This window comes from Haliotis asinina, chromosome 6, assembly GCF_037392515.1.
Source record: "Haliotis asinina isolate JCU_RB_2024 chromosome 6, JCU_Hal_asi_v2, whole genome shotgun sequence".
NCBI classification, from domain to species: Eukaryota; Metazoa; Mollusca; class Gastropoda; order Lepetellida; family Haliotidae; genus Haliotis; species Haliotis asinina.
Genome location: NC_090285.1, coordinates 19,175,027 through 19,194,876, shown reverse-complemented (window position 1 = coordinate 19,194,876; position 19,850 = coordinate 19,175,027). Strand labels below are relative to the sequence as shown.

Genomic DNA, 19,850 nt, shown 5'->3' with positions numbered 1-19,850 from the left:
GAGCATTTAGAGAAGTCTTGTCAGTTTGAGAGCGAAACTAGCGGCAACCAACTTCGTCACAAGGAATCCCATGCAAACTTCCCGCTGGAATTATCTGAGCAGTTGTCTCCCGTTGACTGTAACATTTCCCAACATACAGATATTATTTTACAACCGAACGATAGTTTTAATGTTATATTTCTCCAACACATTTTATTTGAAAAATATCAACATCTAATTTAATTTTATTATGAATTATTTATTAGTTATAGAACTCTTATATATATTAGAAAACTCATAATAAGTTTAGAGTCAATGTGAAATACAGAATGGTTTGCTTTATATAGTAGCACCTTAATTGCCCCTGAAACACTTGCAAATATATTTATGTGTTTATTTTACGTTTGATGGGCCAAGTAGGGTGCCGCAATAACCCGTATTAAGGAACATGAAAACATTAAAAATTATATTACAATATGGTGTATGTCAAACGAAATTTGTCATTCTAATGTCATTAAGCGGCATAGCGTAGTTCATCATGGCGGCAAAAGTTTATGTTTTGAACGTGCTGATGGATTGTTACTGATTTTTCGTCTACCAAATCGTAGCCGCCCGGTGACAATGTATTAGGCACCTTTTACATAGTAATACCATCATTCCTTAGTTGTATCATTGTGTGACATTTGTTCATATAAGATTTTTATTGAAAAGAAGGGTTATAAAACAGGCTGGGGAACCGATAGGCCAAAGGTGTTGGTATAGGCCGTTCTGCTTATTTTGCTATAGGCCGATCGGCCTGTATTTTATGATATTTCCGCATGAGGACATCAGTATGATTCTATGAGTCAAGTTTTGATGTCCTACGGTTTTCATTCAAACCCTTTTTGAGAATTTTCATCACATAATAATGGAGTTTGGAAATTGCTAATTCAATATAAGGAATATAATATTTCCGAGAAATTTCGCTGAAAATTAATGACATAGATATTCAGTGTTAATTGTCAGAAGGAAAATCTAAGAAAGATTGTGTTCTTAATAAAACATCTTTTCCTGAACATTATATAAACTTCAGTTTTTTCCAGTTTCAATTTTTTCAAGCTGAGGAGGTCCATTAACTTTTCATCTCTATGATCAAATAAAACCATTTTGTCCGGAAATTGATAGTTTGTGAAATAATTAAAAACAAGTCCAACTATAGTCTGATTGGCCAGGTGTAACAAAATAGGCAGAACTGCCTATACTATCCAATCCTGCCTATCATAGGCAGATCGGTAGGTTTCCCCAACCTGTAAGAGAGACACTGATCAGATGATTTTTCCGTCTGAGTTCCTCCCGTACCCAGCTGTTTTTAAATTTCATTTTTGGGGAGTCCTTCCCCGGTATAGTATTCCAACACTGAAAAAAGTTCACTTATTGTTTTTTTGGGTTTTTTTATACCTGTTCTAGTTTATTGAGTGTATATTCAGGGTGAGGTATATATGTCAATTTGTAATTTTGTTTTTTGATCCAGGTGGCGGGTACAGGCGGAATTCTTACAAATCCGTCTGTGATCATTTGTTTTGGCATATGTAAATCTACTTATTTTGCTCTCTGTAATTAAGTAATATCAATTCAGAAGACAGACTGTATTTATCATAATTATTAAGTAACTGTCCAATATCAACTGTGACTTTGTAGCCATACACATTATTTTTGTTATTGTCTTAAGTTTCGTAAGGCATATGGTCTCTGTATAAGGTTAGTTTTGTGAGTTACCACAATCAACAATTTTCCAGGTATGCGATGGAGTTCTTTAGATATTTGAGCCTGAATCAGACAATTCCTTTATGCCGCAAGTTTCAGTCTACGCAATATAGATACAATTAAATACAGTCAACAGAAGAAACCAAGTTATCCCATCTGAACATTTAGTAACTTCATAAAAAGAGCATACATAGTATCAGAGACCAGATAATATATTATTATATGATTTCTGCTAGTATGTAATGCATGTTGTGCCTCCTAATATACATACAGATGCATCATACAACTGAGTTAACAGATTCTATACCTAGGTTTTACAGGAGGACTGCCAATTTGTTCAAGCTACTACCTCTTCAGCTGAATAAATGCATCACAAACAAATTTTACTATTGTAGTAGTGTTGTAGTTAAGATAGGTACTTAAACGGTCGTTGAGAGCGTGGGTTATATCTTAGCCACTTTAATGTGCTTCATCTGATGCTCCTCTGCCACAGTGATGTTGATGTTCCAGTACTAATCAAAATGGTGGATCTACTGAGTGACTTTCTGTGTGGGAGATACAGGAAATGTGTTGAGTATCTGGAGGGATGTGAAGATGGGAAGTTCCAGCCAACACAAGTACAAGTACAGTCTAACAAAGCTGTCTGCAAGGTTCTGATGGTAATACTACCAACTTAAACTAAACTTTGCACAAATATTTTAACATTCCAAAGTAAGTTTGTTTTAGCTCACCAGGAACGGTCTATAATCCAATATCAGATTAATTCATGAAAAATTCAACGTCCCTCTGACGGTATCTTAAAGGTCAAATGCAACCAAAAAATCAAACATAATGAAAATACAGTTATTGCTTATTCATGCTATATGAAATGCATTGCTGATTAAGAAAAAACAAATAAACAAAATTATAAATTATCAAAAGTGCAATATTTTGTCCTTGGGTTTACCTCCCTTGATACCAAACAGTCAGCAGTGCTGCTGGGTGTGCACTCAAGTGTAGTGCAGCTTTTTCATTGGCCACTGATCATTTCACAATGTGTTTAGTCAGCTTGTTTATGGTCAGTGACTGAAGTTGTGCATTGCATATTGTCATTAGCAGACAGACAAGCAGACATGAAAGTGTCAATAAACCAGACATTGAGTTTCCTATGTGACAGACTCTGATCACAATCAACATGGTTTTTTTGAGTGTAATGAGTAGATTATTTACTTTTTTTGTGTACACAACCAAGATTAGACTACTGCTCATGACCTATTACTCAGGGCTGGTATAATCTTTCAAGCTCCACGAACCTATTCATTGAACATGTATTATGAACGCAGTGCAGCATAGCTGTTGAAAACACTTTTTCTCTGGAGGAAAATTAGTGAACCATTTCACAGGCTTTTTTTTTTCATCACAGTTTTTTTTTTCAACTTTATAGTTTGAATTGGCATTTTGATGATTTGTTGCAGTAAGTGCATACCGAAAGGTATCAGAATCTGCAAAGTTTTGTTTTACGTTGCATGTGACCTTTAAGATGAGCTCAAAATAGCTGCAATGCTCCCTTGTCAACAGAAAATATTTTCCCGGCCAGATAGAAGGATACTGAAACTTACTTTTTTTAAAATATATATGAACATATTCAGCCCAACACTGCGAACACTGTTGTGTTGAACTCTGATAAGTCAATATCTCGGTTGTCTCAACATAATTTCTTGGTCCCGGCAAAACCCTTTATTATTTATCATTATTTGAACACTTTTAACTCAGTACTGATGTCTTGATATTTTGGATATCTTGATGTGATCTCATGGTCCCAGCAATCAAAGTTACTCTTTTAAGTCTATATTTGCATGTAAAGTCGATATACACCTACCTTTAAAGTCTATACATGTATTTGCATGTAAAGTCAATATACACCTACCTTTCTTTGGCAAGTATTCATCTAAACTGTGTTTCCATGTGTTTACACTGTTATGATATGGATCTCGGGTCCAAGTGAGGGTACCAATGAAATCCCTTATCTAACTGGCGTGCTGGTTTGCTTGGGGGAATTAACTCAGCAAAGAGTCCGAAGTCACAAGAAGCTAATTACAATTTTATTTACAAGAGATGGAGTAACAAGGGTGGCCACAGAGAGTCGGTAGAACCCTCTGGGCTGAGGGCTAGAGCTGACCTGTGTTGGGAGTCTAAACCCTACTGATGGACAAATGAAGTTGGAGACTATTTAACTACAATTTAAACAATACAAAGATTCTGATTTGCTGACTGATACAAAAATGTGTGTAACCTACAATAGCCAATGAAATACAGAATAAACAAAATGGTGTGTGTCCTACCATTACAACTTCAGTGACCAGACAGGGGGAGTACTTAATCTTTTAATCCTATTATCTAAGTGACATTAATCTTGTTGGCACATTTACTGGATGCTTGATTGCTTACTCTGGGCTGGATCTTTAACGACCCTTAACTGGTGTTTGCATAATGTTATTTTACTGTAGGTGATAGCATGTTTACCTCATCAAAGCAGTTTATTAACCTGTCTAGACATAACCCTTGTCTTAGTGAATGGTTTGTCTTACAGTGGTGTTCTGATTACCTCAGGCTAGGATTTTAACTATGAAATTGTGTGGTCATAACTTATACCTTTTTCAATAGAATTTCTGTGAGATAAGCATTACTACTTTTGAGAGGAGTCTTGTCTAAGCTATTACTGATACATGATGAAACTAATATTCTATATTCATATTTTCCTAATATTTGAATGCTAATATATTGCTTGTACTGGTTACCATTTATAATGAATTTTGGTATGAATTATCATTTCATGATAACACACACACTGAGGCATGCATCAAAGGTGGCAGTAGTGAAAACTAACTAAGGCTGATCGAGTTGTAGGTGTTACTTGTTTGTTTATCTAAGTAAGATGTGCTCCCTGTTTCAACTTAACACTCATGTTTTCACTCATATCTTTCAGGGGTGATGGGGTAGCATAGTGGTTAAAGCTCCAATGGTTTGCTCTTCATGCTGAAGACCCGGGTTCGATTCCCCACATGGGTTCAATGCATGAATCTTATTTCTGGCGTCCCCAGCTGTAATATTGCTAAAAGCAGTGTAAAACTAAACTCACTCACTTACTTCTTTCATTTTGGTATGTAATGATGTGTTCAACTCAGATGTGTTGATATTTGGAAACAGTCAATAATTGTTCCTGGTCCCTCAAAATATCAAGACAACAGTGTTTGACTGTATAAGAAAAGGATTTGAAGAATGGACCTGATAAAGAACCAGACCCCTTGCCCTTATAACCAAAGACGTTTACCATGTCAGAAAGCTGACACGATAAGGATGTCATCTGTGGGATGACTCCATATACATTTGCATCAGCATTGTACCAGTGTGTGAAACTCCCCAAAAATGCCAGGAAACCCACAGCGCTGATAACTGAAAATGTTGACTAAGCATGCAACTAGCAGGGCAGATGCTGTTTCATACACTGATCATACCGGCATTGCTCATTGTTCAGCATTTTATTTGTTTACATTGATTCAGGCACTGTCATGCTCCCCAGTGGATGCTGTGAAATCTTTGAGGACCGCTCTCAGCGAACTGGAAAAGTACCTCATCCAAATACGGAGTAAGTATTTATGGAATATATTATGATGGTTGAAATAACAGGAATCTATCAGGCATTTTAACCAGCTTTGATTGAGCAAACATAACGGTTTCCCGGTTTTCTTTTTTGTAATAATTACCTTTGTTATGGCTAGTACCAATTTAAGAAGAAAGGTTTATTGCATATATGGAATGCAGTGTCAAAGTACATCCTTGTTTTGAGAAAATGACTGCTTTCCAAATTTCTGATTTTAACAAAAAATACCCTGTTTCCCTATTCACTTGTAATTCAAGATCATTTGATGTGCAGATCGGGGAAAGGGGGGCAACTCCACATGTCAATTAGGCTGATGCTCATGGTAACTGTCACAATTGTCAAGTTATATCAGCCTTTAAAAATTTCCATTAAATATTGTATTCTCAGGTTTTCCTCCTTCCTGTATATTCCTTAGAACATTGACAAAGAGACTGACCCACTGTAAGCCCTGTATTTCCATGGTGTTAAAGTGCCGATGTAACGACTTTTCATTAATTGTTTTCACAGTTAGTGTCGTTCATCTGCAGGTTTTCCACCCGAGATGTCGAACATGGCGACTGAGATGACTATAGTCTACAACATTGTCTACCTGAATCTGCAGCTTCACACACACTGTGGCGGCGATGACAGCCAGACGGTGATGTCCCAGTGTAGAGCTGCATACAGCAAAAGTCTCACCAGAGGTAGACCTTGATCTTGTAGCAGCCTAGATAGGACAAGCCGTGTTAGTCGAAACTATTAAAGCCTGGACGAAATCAATCATCTGAAATAAGCACATCATGTTTCAGTGTTGGCAGCAGTTAAGCACCTCCCATGTCCCAGCTTCCCACACCAGACGGTCATGCCACTGTTACACAAGCTTCTTCAGTATGTCCAGATTCTGCAAGGTGAGACTCTTACTCCACTATAATAATTTTGTAACATTTATAGTGATGCTTAACCTTGATTGGTCAGTTGACTTGACGTCACATTGTTGGAGTTCATACAATCTTGGAAAAGCCTGGAATTTAGGCACTTAGCCTTAGAAAGCCTGGAAAATATATCTTTCATTGGTGTTCATGGTGTTTCAATGGCTACAGACTTAGTGAGGCCCACTGGTCCTTAACCTTGATGTCTGTCTAGGTAAGGTTTTGCATTATGCTGGTTTTGAATTTCAGATTAAACCTAACCTTGCTCAGAAATTGTCAGATTTAGTTATTTTTATGATTAGGTGTACTAATGTAGCTATTTGTCTTATTGGCCTTATTTTGCCCAGAAAATCCTGCAAAAAGCCTTGAAAAAGTCATAAAGTTTGGTCTTGAAATTGTGTACAAACCCAGATTGTTGTATAATCTCTTAGTGAGTGAGGTTGATTTTATGCGGCTTTTAGCAATATCCCAGCAATATCATGACAGCAATGCAGAAACGAGCCAGACACATTTGTACACATGTGCGGAATTTAGCCCAGATCTTCACAAGACCAGAGAACGTTTTAACCACTAGACTACCCCTACCATCCTGTATTATTTTTCCTTATCCTGACTTATGCTCAATTGCTTATATCCTCTTCCTGGTGAAGGTAGTGGAACACCTGAAATCCCTTGAAGTTCCCTTCTAAAAGAAGTGGAATTTACTCTCACCCATGAGTTACCTCCCCTTCTGCACACATGGTCAGCTGATCGGCCATGATACTCACTTTCTCCTTATCGCCTGATGAGGGCATCTGGAGTTACCTGGGGTCTCCATTACGGCAATAAGTTTTTCAACTATTTTGGTCCTTTTACTACATTTATGTCCAATGCGGTATTTGCGTTTTTTGTTTATGTATCAAATTTGTTTATTTGTGATTATTGGGTGTTGATATAGCACGTATTTCATCAACTGAGACCTAGTCTCTCTTGATGGAATTGTGTTTATAGTGTAGATTATGGCTGTCAGCGGTTGACCCGCTCCGGCGTGTAAGCCCTTATGTTTTTCCACTATTTGCTGTGAAATTTGCAGAAATTTATCTGTTTCAGATTTATGGTATCAATTCGTTCTTTTCACAGGCGTGCGAGGGATAGACAACATCGACTTTCATGAGTCATGTCTAATCGGGTGATTTAGCTTCAGGTAATCATTTTTTCATTAACTGCTGAATTGTCTATGATGAGCCGGCGTTGATGCTACACTTCAAACAGTCAACTGTTGCTGTACTCAACGCAGCCATTGATGCAGACGCCTTCATGCAACATGAGCTTGGAAAGGTCTTCATGTTGAAGAACGAAGACTTCAATCTTCAACAAAGACTACAGTCTTCAACTACATCGACTGCTGCTCCTAGATAGGCCACGACTGCATTGTCACTGCTCCGGGTCGTCAGACAATGCTGACTTCATCAGCAGCCTCAGTCATGACAGCACACATCTCTACTAGTCAGCTGTGACTGCACTCAATGCAGCCGTTTGACGCAGACGCCTTCATGCATTATGAGCCTGATAAAGGTCATGTTGAAGAAGAACGAAGACTCTAATCGACTTCGTCGACTGCTGCTCTGGGTGAGCTCTCAACTAGGTCTGCACTCACTCCAGAGGATGAAGAGGAGGCGTATGCACGCATCTGTTCAGGAAGATGGTCACCGTCATCCTTATCATCCCAATGCAATTTGGAGAGAGATCCTCCTACGTTGAGTGAGTGCACCCGCACAGGCACGCAGGAATCTGGAAGACGGAAAATCAAACTCTTCACATCAACCAGTTTCTAGATGAAACTGGTGATTCATGCTATCCATCACTGGTTGACAACACTGACAGACAAGCTACTGATGATCCACACAGAAAACTCAACTGTGGCTTTCTACTTAAACAAGCAAGGGTCCATGAGATCGCCATCTCTACTACACCTGTGGTTTCAACTTTTCAACATGGTCGACAGTCTGAATCTCCAAATAAAAGCATGTCACATACCAGGAGTCTGCAACATCATGGCATATGCCTCATCTCGTCCTCTTCTTCCATCACCAAAAGAGTGGATGCTGCTTTGAGAGGCATTTTAACTAATCAGCCAGACATTTGGATCGCCACAAATAGACTTATTTGCAACAAGGTTCTGCAAACAGACTGCAACTTTCGTATCACCGGTGCCAGATCCACTAGCCTGGGCAACAGACGCTCTCAGCATCCCATGGGAAGGACTAAAACGCACACGTTTCCCCCTCCAGTGCTGCTACCAAAAGTCACTGAGAAAATAAAACAGACCAAGAGGCTACAACTGACTTTGGTTACTGGCTAACGAGACATTGGTTTCCAACATTCATAGAGGAGTTAGGACAACCAACACTACAACTACAAAATTGGGAAAATCTTCTTGCCCATCCCCACACCAAACAGGCACACAGCAACCCATCTGCGTTCCAACTTCACCTGTGGAATATATCAAAATCTGTTTGAAAAACAGAGGATACTTGACGAGAGCAGCGAAAGCAGTTACTTTAGCCTTACGGAAATCCACTCGCACCCTTTATGATGACAAGTGGAAGCGGTTTGAGACATACGCCAAGAAGAAAGGCTTCACGGTGATGAAGGCAACATATCCGCAGATAGCGGAATATCTACGTCACCTACGACATTCCAGAGGTCTGAAAGGCTCTACATTACCTTCATACTTGCCAACTCTCGGCTCAGTTGTCATCATGGAAACGGGGACCAAGCTGACTAAAGTACCCGAGTTACTTGCCTTGCTACACTCCTTCAAATTGGAAAATCAACAACGTAGATTTTGAGCTCCCGCATGGGATCTAAACATCATACTCCATGCATACGAGCCGCTTGATCAGACCTCATTTGAACTTCTAACTCAGAAGAAGCTGTTTTTACTTTCCTTGGCTACAGGTGCACGACTGTCAGAAATTCATGCTCTAGACTTCAACCACACGAACTCTGATGCAAGTCATCAGCAGACAGCTCATCTGGGTCTACAAAAATCAACTGCCAGGTCAACCGGATAGACAATTTCACATACCAGCACTATCTTCAATCCCTAGACCCCATGATACTCAAGATTTATCATTATATCCAGTCAGAGCTTTGAAGATATACATCGCAAGTACCAAGTCTGGAAGGCAAAGTTTCAAGCGCCCGTATATCCCTATATCTACTGAGACATTTACGGAAGTATCCCACAACACTATCTCAGTGTGGATCAGAGCTGTTATATTGAGAGCCTTTTAAAGCAGCAGGATTGAAACCTCTGCAAGCCTCCAACCCACATGAAGTCAGAGCCTTGGCCTCTACACTAGCCCTACATACCTATGAGACATAGCCACAAAGGACGTCTCTGGCATTCATCAGTTTGGGCCTCTTGTCGTTGCTCAGCAACTAACAGTTTCCCGAAGGCGCTGAGTTCACCACCCGTTTTATCATTTGACTTGTGGAAGCCAGACGCACTGCGGAATATAATGATGGAAAGTCCATGCACACATCTTGAACAGACTAGCATGAGTGATTATGACCCTGTACTCGTAATGAAAATACTTGTACACGAAGAGGGGTCGCAACTAGTCTCGATTGCTATATCTTGACATTTAGTTGCAGTAACTTTTGATGTCAGTCAACGAAGTCGTCTAAGGAAGACAAGTTTGACTGGATGTGATCCCCCCAGAATCTACAATGAATATTAGATATTACAGGACCGAATTATTGCCATTACAAGTTCCCTTTAAGGGGGGAAATTATTGGACGTAATTTTGAACAGCCAGCAGAATCCAGCGTGGTCTGACCCATCGCCATTTGTGTCGGATTCTGTGAGCAATTAAGCATGAGTCAGGATAAGGAAAAATATGTAATTTTCTGAATAGAATTGATATTTTATACTTATCCTGACTCATGACAAAAGCCCTCCCAGCCACCCCTCACAGACACGCTGAATTCTCATATTCTCGTGTCGGGCGATTATAGGAGAGAGTGAGTATCATGGCCAATCAGCTGACCATGTGTGCAGGAGGAGAGGTAACTCATGAGTGAGTGTGAATTTTATGTCCGCTTCTTTCTAGAAGGGAACTTCAAGGGATTTCAGGAGTTCCAGTACCTTCGCCAGAAAGAGGAGAGAAGCAATTAAGCATGAGTCAGGATAAGTATAAAATATCAATTTTTTTCAGAAAATTACATGATTCTTATGACATGTAGTTGATGTGACATTAGCCAATGTTTATGAAATCACAGCAGATTATCTTAAATGAAGTTGCTCTGTTTGGTTGACATTTTGGGTATTTATTTTTCATTTTCCTTTTTAAAATACAGACACACAATACTCACACACTCACACTATTTTTTCCAGTGTATGGGATCACGGCCCCCATCTGTTTTGCTGGATGTGTTTGGTCCTGTCTGCTGATGCTGATGAAGAAAGAGAAAGAAGCCTTGACATGCCTGGAGTCTCTCACACAGATGCTTCCCAAAACAGGAGATGCTTCACGGGTATTGGTCTCTCCCTTATCTGGCTTGTAGTACTTGTGTTTATATTGTGTTTGTTACAGTTTTAAATATGCCCTTTTCTCAGTGTATCATTGCATACTGATTGAGTAAGGTTTTATGCTGATTTTCGCCATATTGGATCAATATCATGGCAGGGGACACCAGAAAGGGGTGTAGCACTTTGCACCTGTGTGGGGAATCAAAACTGAGTTTTCAGTATGGCTGCACAGTATTGCCGGTATACTGGTATATTGCTATACACTATCCAAACGATACATATTGTAATATTATTTCTTAGAACTGGTATATTTGGTAAAGAAAATATAAATCTTTTTGGTGATTATCTTTTTGTTTTGAATTAAAATTTCATTCACAGCAAATTTTTTCCTTCGTTATTCAATGACAAAAAAATAGTATACTGTAATACTATGAATTGTGTAAAAAGAGAAAATAGAATTCCTGACTATGCAACTTAATTTTGAGATCAGAACCATAAGGTACATGCTTAGGGACTAATGTAGGAAATAGGATCGACATGTGCAATTAGTGGTACTTACTGTTAAAACACTTGAGTTCCCAGTACGTCCCAATGTGTATACCAATACAGGGGCCTGAATCGCATGGTATTGCAATGCAATATATTTTTTCCAATATACAGCCCTAGTTGTTAGTGTGACGAGTGGACGCTTTAACAGGAAGGAAACCCATTAACCCTACAATGATGGATTGTTGCTCATGCTTTCAGCCACTGGTTTTCCTGATTCAGACACAACTATATGCAAATATAGCTGTGATATTGCTCACTTCATAAACTCAGGCAAATAGATAATGTGATAAAACAATTAAGACTTTAGAAATGTATTTACAGTGAAACAGTAGATCTGATGACCGCCTCAGGTGTATCTGAAAGAGTGTATGTAGGATAATAAAAGTCTGGGTTCAATCTCCAACTACATTTAAATGTTTTAAAATGGTATGCATTACCTGGCATTAGACATGACTTCATCCCCTGTTTTCCCTAGATGTCAGTGAGCTCTTCTGGACTGTATCTGTGTGTGTCAGTGCCAGGAGACCAGGGCCAGCAGCAAGCTAGCCGCATGGAGGCCATGTCTGCCCTGGATCTCGTGGGTCTCCTCAAGGGGCTGTGTCAGTACAGACTGGCCCAATGGGGACTCAGCAGGGAGTGCCTGTCAGGGATACATGGGGTCAGTCTGCTGCCTCAGGTGAACTACATCACAGGTGGGTTGTCGTTGTCTTTGCTGGTCAAGAAAAAAACATGTTATCAGGATTCATTATTGTGTTTTACACAAGTGATTCAATAGCTGATTTCTCCCCAAAGAGCAAGATCAAGCTATCATTACTGGTTTATTTATACAGACTGGCTGATGTCAGATACAATCCAGTTTTAATTTCCACACAGAAAATCTTAACAAATTCTTTACATGTGACAAAACTATAGTATATGGTATTTTATGGACACCATCAATCTCTCTCACTCACTCACTCACTCACTCACTCACTCACTCACTCACTCACTCACTCACTCACTCACTCACTGTAAACCAGTGATGATCCTTTGTCAAATGGACCATGCTTGTCAAAAGAGGCAACTATCGGGATTGGTAAGAAAGGCTTGTTGACTTTCTTGACACATGTCATTGTAGATGGATGTTCATGCTGTTGAACACTCACTCACTCACTCACTCACTCACTAATAAACTGCCACCCTTTAGCAACTTCTATTATCTTACCTCACACGTGAATGTCACTTTCTGATTGGCTATTCTATTATTTTCAATGTACCCCTCTTACAGGCGATGTATTATTTTCAATGTACACTGCTGAGAATTCCGAACTCTCCTGATGCTTCACGGTAGTACTTTTTTACCTCGAGTAGCATTGAATCACGCATCAAGCACAGAAATTACCAATGTTTTGCAATTGAAAATCTATGGAAGGGAGATAACTCTAAATCTGTGTAGCTTGTGTCGTCTGTAAAATGGCAATTCGCCTCGCATTCAACAGAGGTGCTTCAAACAATTCAAAATTAAAATTCAGGTGTTTTGTAAGATAAATACATTGTTCACTGTTCCCTCGGGGTCCATGGGCTCATGTACCCTCAAGGTTAGTTTATGTATAAACAAACCTCCAGGGTACAACTTATAATGTACCATGTTTCCAACACACCTGTTCTTGAACGTACTAACCGCCTGTTCACACCACTCAGGGCTGTGTTACCTGATGGAGGGTAAGGCTGATGACTGCATCTCTGTCCTGGACACTGCCTTACACCAGGGCTACTCCTGTCCGTCACACAGATCCAGGATGCTCCACTTAATGGGACAGTGCTATGCTCACAAGGTGAGAATATATGATACATCCTTCATACGGACAAACTATGATTATGGATTGAAAGTGCATGTGATATCAATATGATCCTAAAATAATAGAAGCGGATGTCACATAGTTTAATAGTCTTCAGCAGCGTTGGGTTGCCTAGTAGTTAAAGCATGACTTGCCACGCTCAAAACCAGGGTTTACTTCCAGACATGGGTACACTGTGTGAAGACCATTTCTGGTGATATTGTCTGAATATTGCTAAAAGCAGTGTAAAACCATGTTTGAGGATAACAGGCTTCTCCACTATATTGTTACCACACCCCAAACCAATGTAAAAGCTCATCCCCATTCTTGTGAATATGCCTCTCAACCATTCTCTGCACATCATTGTTTGACGTCAGTGTTAGAACCTACAGCAAAATGTTCTACTCATTGTAATAATCGTTTATCAGTATTGATTTGTGTAATTATCTCATAATTCACTAATTCAATAGTGTGATATGGGTATTTTGTAAAGAATGACAATCATATCTTTTTTGACATGTGTAAATTCTGGTTGAGTTTTCTGCATTCAGTCTACAGAAAATTACTCATGGAGGTATGCTGGTTGCAGGGTGTGCCCCATTGTGCTGTTCTGATGTTCCGACAGGCCTTGCAGGAGGATTTCACCTTTCCCTTACCCCTGTTCCACATCTCGGAGCAATACAGACAACTAGGCCTTGAAGATGCTGAGCTAGAATCCCTGAACCTGCTCGTCACAGTAAGTTGCGTCTCCATCCTCTTGTGGTTCACTATCTAGGCCACAAAACAGCCCAGTGATTGACGTTATGAGCATCAATTAGGGCAACTGGAATGCTGTGGTATGCTTCAGTGAGTGGGACCATCTGATACGATTATTCACCTCTTATGACTGGCAGTGGTTGAGTCTAGATGTTCACAGGTACAAAGACACAAGTATTAATGTTGCAAGTTTGATTCCAAGGAAATATAAGTGACATTTGCCCTTTGATTCTGTCATTCCACTAACATGGCATTTGTTTGTGATGTGTTTTAATGGAGTGTATTCCTGAGTTAAATATGTATTTGAGTTCTGGGGATAGAGTGATTCTCTTTGGAAAGATCCTGAGGAAGAGCTTTGTCTACTTAAAACGAATGAAATGGAAATGTCTCCTCAAGTGTTTATGTAACATACCCATTATAAAACACAAGAGAGTCCCATCACCCGACGTCCATGACAAGTCAGTTTTCATTTTGGGCAATCAAATAATGATAATACCTAACTTGTCCATGGACTTCTAGATAATTTCTACTTATGGTTCTAAACTGCAAATAAGCTTGGATTTAATTTCTTATCTGTTCATAATGTAGCTACAGTCATGCCTCCATTTATCCGAACCTCATATATCCGGAAAACTCACCTTCCAAACGAAAATTTCTTAAAACAAATTCACAACATTGTAAAATTACTCACCTGTCAGGAAATCCGGTTTCCGTAACCATACGGTCATTTTCACATACAAAACACTAAATTATGTGCATTTTTTGTCCGGATGGCTGAGCACCTGTATGTTTACACACGCGATTACTGAGGGCCTCCCATGCCATAACATAAAAGAAGTCAGCAGTCTTTGAAGCGTGAGAAGATTAACTACCTCTGAGTAGCAAGGTGACACTGAGTTAATTTTGAGGCATGTCAATTTGTGGGTCACTATAATTAATTGATCCAAATGATCAAACAAGCCTGGACACCTGTGAGCGAAAAGACAATTGCTAACTGCTTTTGTAATGTGGATATTATCCAATCAAATGAGGACCCACAAGAAGACATGGCCTTGCTAGAACTTTGCAACGCACTACGATCCTATGCACAAGTTGCAACTGTGACTGTTACTGCCGATGATCTTGTGAATGTCGACAGTGACAAACTGACCGGTGAAAGTCCTCTCGCTTTTCTACACAGCCAGTGCAAAAAGCTATGAGTGATCTCTTCAAGATATGAGACATTTCATGTATGCACCAATATTTGTTTATGTGTAATCAATAAAGATTATGTCTAATGCCTACTACATTCATTTCTTTGTATGTTTCTTTGTATGTTTCTTTGTACATATGGCCCGTGGTTCAGATATCCGAAAATTCACTTATCTGGACAATTTCAATAAAGACACAAGTGTTCAGATGAACGGGGCACAATACATTACATTTCACAAAAATAGTAGTTTAGAACTATCATTCTTTGATATTTATCACTCTTCGATAAATAGTCCAGTAAACATTAACATCAAAGAATGTGTCATAAAATTAGGGCAAGTGGAAAATTGGTCAGGACAAGTTACTTTCTTGAGGTCACTTGTCCTGTGGCAAGTTGCTTTAAAAAAAAATTAAACGCCTGCATGACTTGAAACCAAATATTTCCTCTTATAGTCCTATATTTATTTCAAAAGTATACATTAAACAGCTATGTATATTTACTTTGTGTCTTAAGGATTTATGCTTTGTTGGTTAGATCCTGGAGGACACTTCAGCAAGGAATCCCACACCAGATCCAGTGTCCCTTTCATCATTGTGGTCATCTGACATCATCCAGCGTGTGTGTCCAGCTCCTACCATCTCCCTCCTACAATCCCTCTACACCCTGGCACACAGGTGTCTGCAGCTGCACAGGTAGGAAAAATAGCTTGACAAACCCATTTTCTCCTACACACACTCACGCACACGCACACGCACACGCACACGCACACGCACACGCACACGCACATCATACCCTGACAATATTGATTGTCCTGGCAGTGCTAGAGTAAAATTGTGCCTTGAACTGCCTGCACTTGTGTAACATAGTACCTTGAGAACATTGATTGTCCTGCCTGCACTAATGTAACATTGTACCCAGACAACATTGATTGTCCTGACTGCACTAGGGTAACATTGTACCCAGACAACATTGATTGTCCTGGCTACACTACTGTACCAATTCACCCTGACAACATTGATTGGCCTGGCTGCACTAGTGTTCCAATTCACCCTGACAACATTGATTGACCTGGCTGCACTAGTGTTCCAATTCACCCTGACAACATTGATTGTCCTGACTGCACTAGTGTAACATTGTACCCAGACAGCATTGATTGACCTGGCTGCACTAGGGTAACATTGTACCCAGACAACATTGATTGACCTGGCTACACTAGGGTAACATTGTACCCAGACAACATTGATTGACCTGGCTACACTAGGGTAACATAGTACCCAGATAACATTGATTGACCTGGCTGCACTAGGGTAACATAGTACCCAGACAACATTGATTGTCCTGGCTACACTAGGGTAACATTGTACCCACACAACATTGATTGACCTGACTGCACTAGGGTAACATTGTACCCAGACAACATTGATTGACCTGGCTACACTAGGGTAACATAGTACCCAGACAACATTGATTGACCTGGCTGCACTAGGGTAACATTGTACCCAGACAACATTGATTGACCTGACTGCACTAGGGTAACATTGTACCCAGACAACATTGATTGACCTGGCTACACTAGGGTAACATAGTACCCAGACAACATTGATTGACCTGGCTGCACTAGGGTAACATTGTACCCAGACAACATTGATTGTCCTGGCTGCACTAGGGTAACATAGTACCCAGACAACATTGATTGGCCTGGCTGCACTAGTGTACCAATTCACCCTGACAACATTGATTGACCTGGCTACACTAGGGTAACATAGTACCCAGACAACATTGATTGACCTGGCTGCACTAGGATAACATAGTACCCAGACAACATTGATTGACCTGGCTACACTAGGGTAACATTGTACCCAGACAACATTGATTGACCTGGCTGCACTAGGGTAACATAGTACCCAGACAACATTGATTGACCTGGCTACACTAGGGTAACATTGTACCCAGACAACATTGATTGACCTGGCTACACTAGGGTAACATTGTACCCAGACAACATTGATTGACCTGGCTGCACTAGGGTAACATAGTACCCAGACAACATTGATTGACCTGGCTGCACTAGGGTAACATTGTACCCAGACAGCATTGATTGTCCTGGCTACACTAGGGTAACATAGTACCCAGACAACATTGATTGACCTGGCTACACTAGGGTAACATAATACCCAGACAACATTGATTGTCCTGGCTACACTAGGGTAACATAGTACCCAGACAACATTGATTGACCTGGCTACACTAGGGTAACATAGTACCCAGACAACATTGATTGGCCTGGCTACACTAGGGTAACATAGTACCCAGACAACATTGATTGTCCTGGCTACACTAGGGTAACATAGTACCCAGACAACATTGATTGACCTGGCTACACTAGGGTAACATAGTACCCAGACAACATTGATTGGCCTGGCTGCACTAGTGTACCAATTCACCCTGACAACATTGATTGTCCTGACTGCACTAGGGTAACATAGTACCCAGACAACATTGATTGACCTGGCTACACTAGGGTAACATAGTACCCAGACAACATTGATTGGCCTGGCTGCACTAGTGTACCAATTAACCCTGACAACATTGATTGGGCTGGCTGCACTAGTGTACCAATTCACCCTGACAACATTGATTGACCTGGCTGCACTAGTGTACCAATTCACCCTGACAACGTTGATTGGCCTGGCTGCACTAGTGTACCAATTCACCCTGACAACATTGATTGGGCTGGCTGCACTAGTGTACCAATTAACCCTGACAACATTGATTGTCCTGGCTGCACTAGTGTACCAATTCACCCTGACAACATTGATTGTCCTGGCTGCACTAGTGTACCAATTCACCCAGACAACATTGATTGGCCTGGCTGCACTAGTGTTCCAATTCACCCTGACAACATTGATTGGCCTGGCTGCACTAGTGTACCAATTCACCCTGACAACATTGATTGGCCTGGCTGCACTAGTGTACCAATTCACCCTGACAACATTGATTGGCCTGGCTACACTAGTGTTCCAATTCACCCTGACAACATTGATTGGCCTGGCTGCACTAGTGTTTCAATTCACCCTGACAACATTGATTGGCCTGGCTGCACTAGTGTACCAATTCACCCTGACAACATTGATTGGCCTGGCTGCACTAGTGTTCCAATTCACCCTGACAACATTGATTGGCCTGGCTGCACTAGTGTACCAATTCACCCTGACAACATTGATTGGCCTGGCTGCACTAGTGTACCAATTCACCCTGACAACATTGATTGGCCTGGCTGCACTAGTGTTCCAATTCACCCTGACAACATTGATTGGCCTGGCTGCACTAGTGTACCAATTCATCCTGACAACATTGATTGGCCTGGCTGCACTAGTGTTCCAATTCACCCTGACAACATTGATTGGCCTGGCTGCACTAGTGTACCAATTCACCCTGACAACATTGATTGGCCTGGCTGCACTAGTGTACCAATTAACCCTGACAACATTGATTGACCTGGCTGCACTAGTGTTCCGATTCACCCTGACAACATTGATTGGCCTGGCTGCACTAGTGTACCAATTAACCCTGACAACATTGATTGTCCTGGCTGCACTAGTGTACCAATTAACCCTGACAACATTGATTGACCTGGCTGCGCAAATGTACCATTGTACCCTGACATCATTGATTGACCTGGCTGCACTAGTGTACCATTGTACCCTGACAACACTTATTGACCCTGCTGGACTCGTGTTACATAGTATTCTGAGAACATTGATGGACCTGGCTGCACTAGTGTAAGTGTGCCCTGAGCTGGATGCACTAGTGCAACTCTGTACCCTGACCTGGATGCACTAGTTTAACTGTACCCTGACCTGGCTGCACTAGTGTAACACTGTACCCTGACCTGACTGCACTAGTGTAACACTGTGCCCTGACCTGGTTGCACTAGTGTGACACTGTACCCTGACCTGGCTGCACTAATGGAACACTGTGCCCTGAGCTGGATGCACTAATGGAACACTGTGCCCTGACCTGGCTGCACTAGTGTAACACTGTACCCTGACCTGGCAGCACTAGTGTAACACTGTGCCCTGAGCTGGATGCACTAATGGAACACTGTGCCCTGACCTGGCTGCACTAGTGTAACACTGTACTGTGACTTGGCTGCACTAGTGTAACACTGTACCCTGACCTGACTGCACTAGTGTAACACTGTGCCCTGACCTGGTTGCACTAATGTAACACTGTGCCCTGACCTGGCTGCACTAATGGAACACTGTGCCCTGACCTTGCTGCTCTAGTGTGACACTGTACCCTGACCTGGCTGCACTAGTGTAACACTGTGCCCTGACCTGGCTGCACTAGTGTAACACTGTGCCCTGACCTGGCTGCACTAGTGTAACACTGTACCCTGACCTGGCTGCACTAGTGTAACACTGTGCCCTGACCTGGCTGCACTAGTGTAACACTGTACCCTGACCTGGCTGCAATAGTGTAACACTGTGCCCTGACCTGGCTGCACTAATGGAACACTGTACCCTGACCTGGCTGCAATAGTGGAACACTATACCCTGATCTGGCTGCACTAATGGAACATTATACCCTGACCTGGATGCACTAGTGCAGCAGTGTACCTTGAAAACAGTAATTGTCCTGTCTGACTTTAACTCACAATCTTATTGTAACAAAAGTATTCTTGTATTGTCTATACGTGATAATCAGCATATGGATAAATATAGAAACTATTTAAAATTTCCTG

The 19,850-nt window shown here is 40.9% G+C and overlaps 1 protein-coding gene across 2 annotated transcripts in view; it reads left to right on the top strand.

Moving 5' to 3' along the window:
• The first annotated feature begins 481 nt into the window (after positions 1-481).
• Positions 482-19,850, top strand: part of LOC137287088 (Fanconi anemia group G protein homolog) — a 53,872-nt gene continuing 34,503 nt past the window's right edge. Inside the window, exons 1-10 of one of the 2 annotated variants that reach the window (XM_067819216.1) lie at positions 482-623; positions 2,233-2,381; positions 5,263-5,347; positions 5,890-6,045; positions 6,151-6,249; positions 10,655-10,794; positions 11,814-12,030; positions 13,019-13,152; positions 13,745-13,891; positions 15,638-15,795. In XM_067819216.1, the coding sequence (XP_067675317.1) occupies positions 2,244-2,381; positions 5,263-5,347; positions 5,890-6,045; positions 6,151-6,249; positions 10,655-10,794; positions 11,814-12,030; positions 13,019-13,152; positions 13,745-13,891; positions 15,638-15,795 (1,274 nt within the window). In that variant the 5' untranslated portion in view covers positions 482-623; positions 2,233-2,243. The remainder of the gene's footprint in view (positions 624-2,232; positions 2,382-5,262; positions 5,348-5,889; positions 6,046-6,150; positions 6,250-10,654; positions 10,795-11,813; positions 12,031-13,018; positions 13,153-13,744; positions 13,892-15,637; positions 15,796-19,850) is intronic. The other variant, XM_067819217.1, reaches the window with a different exon arrangement.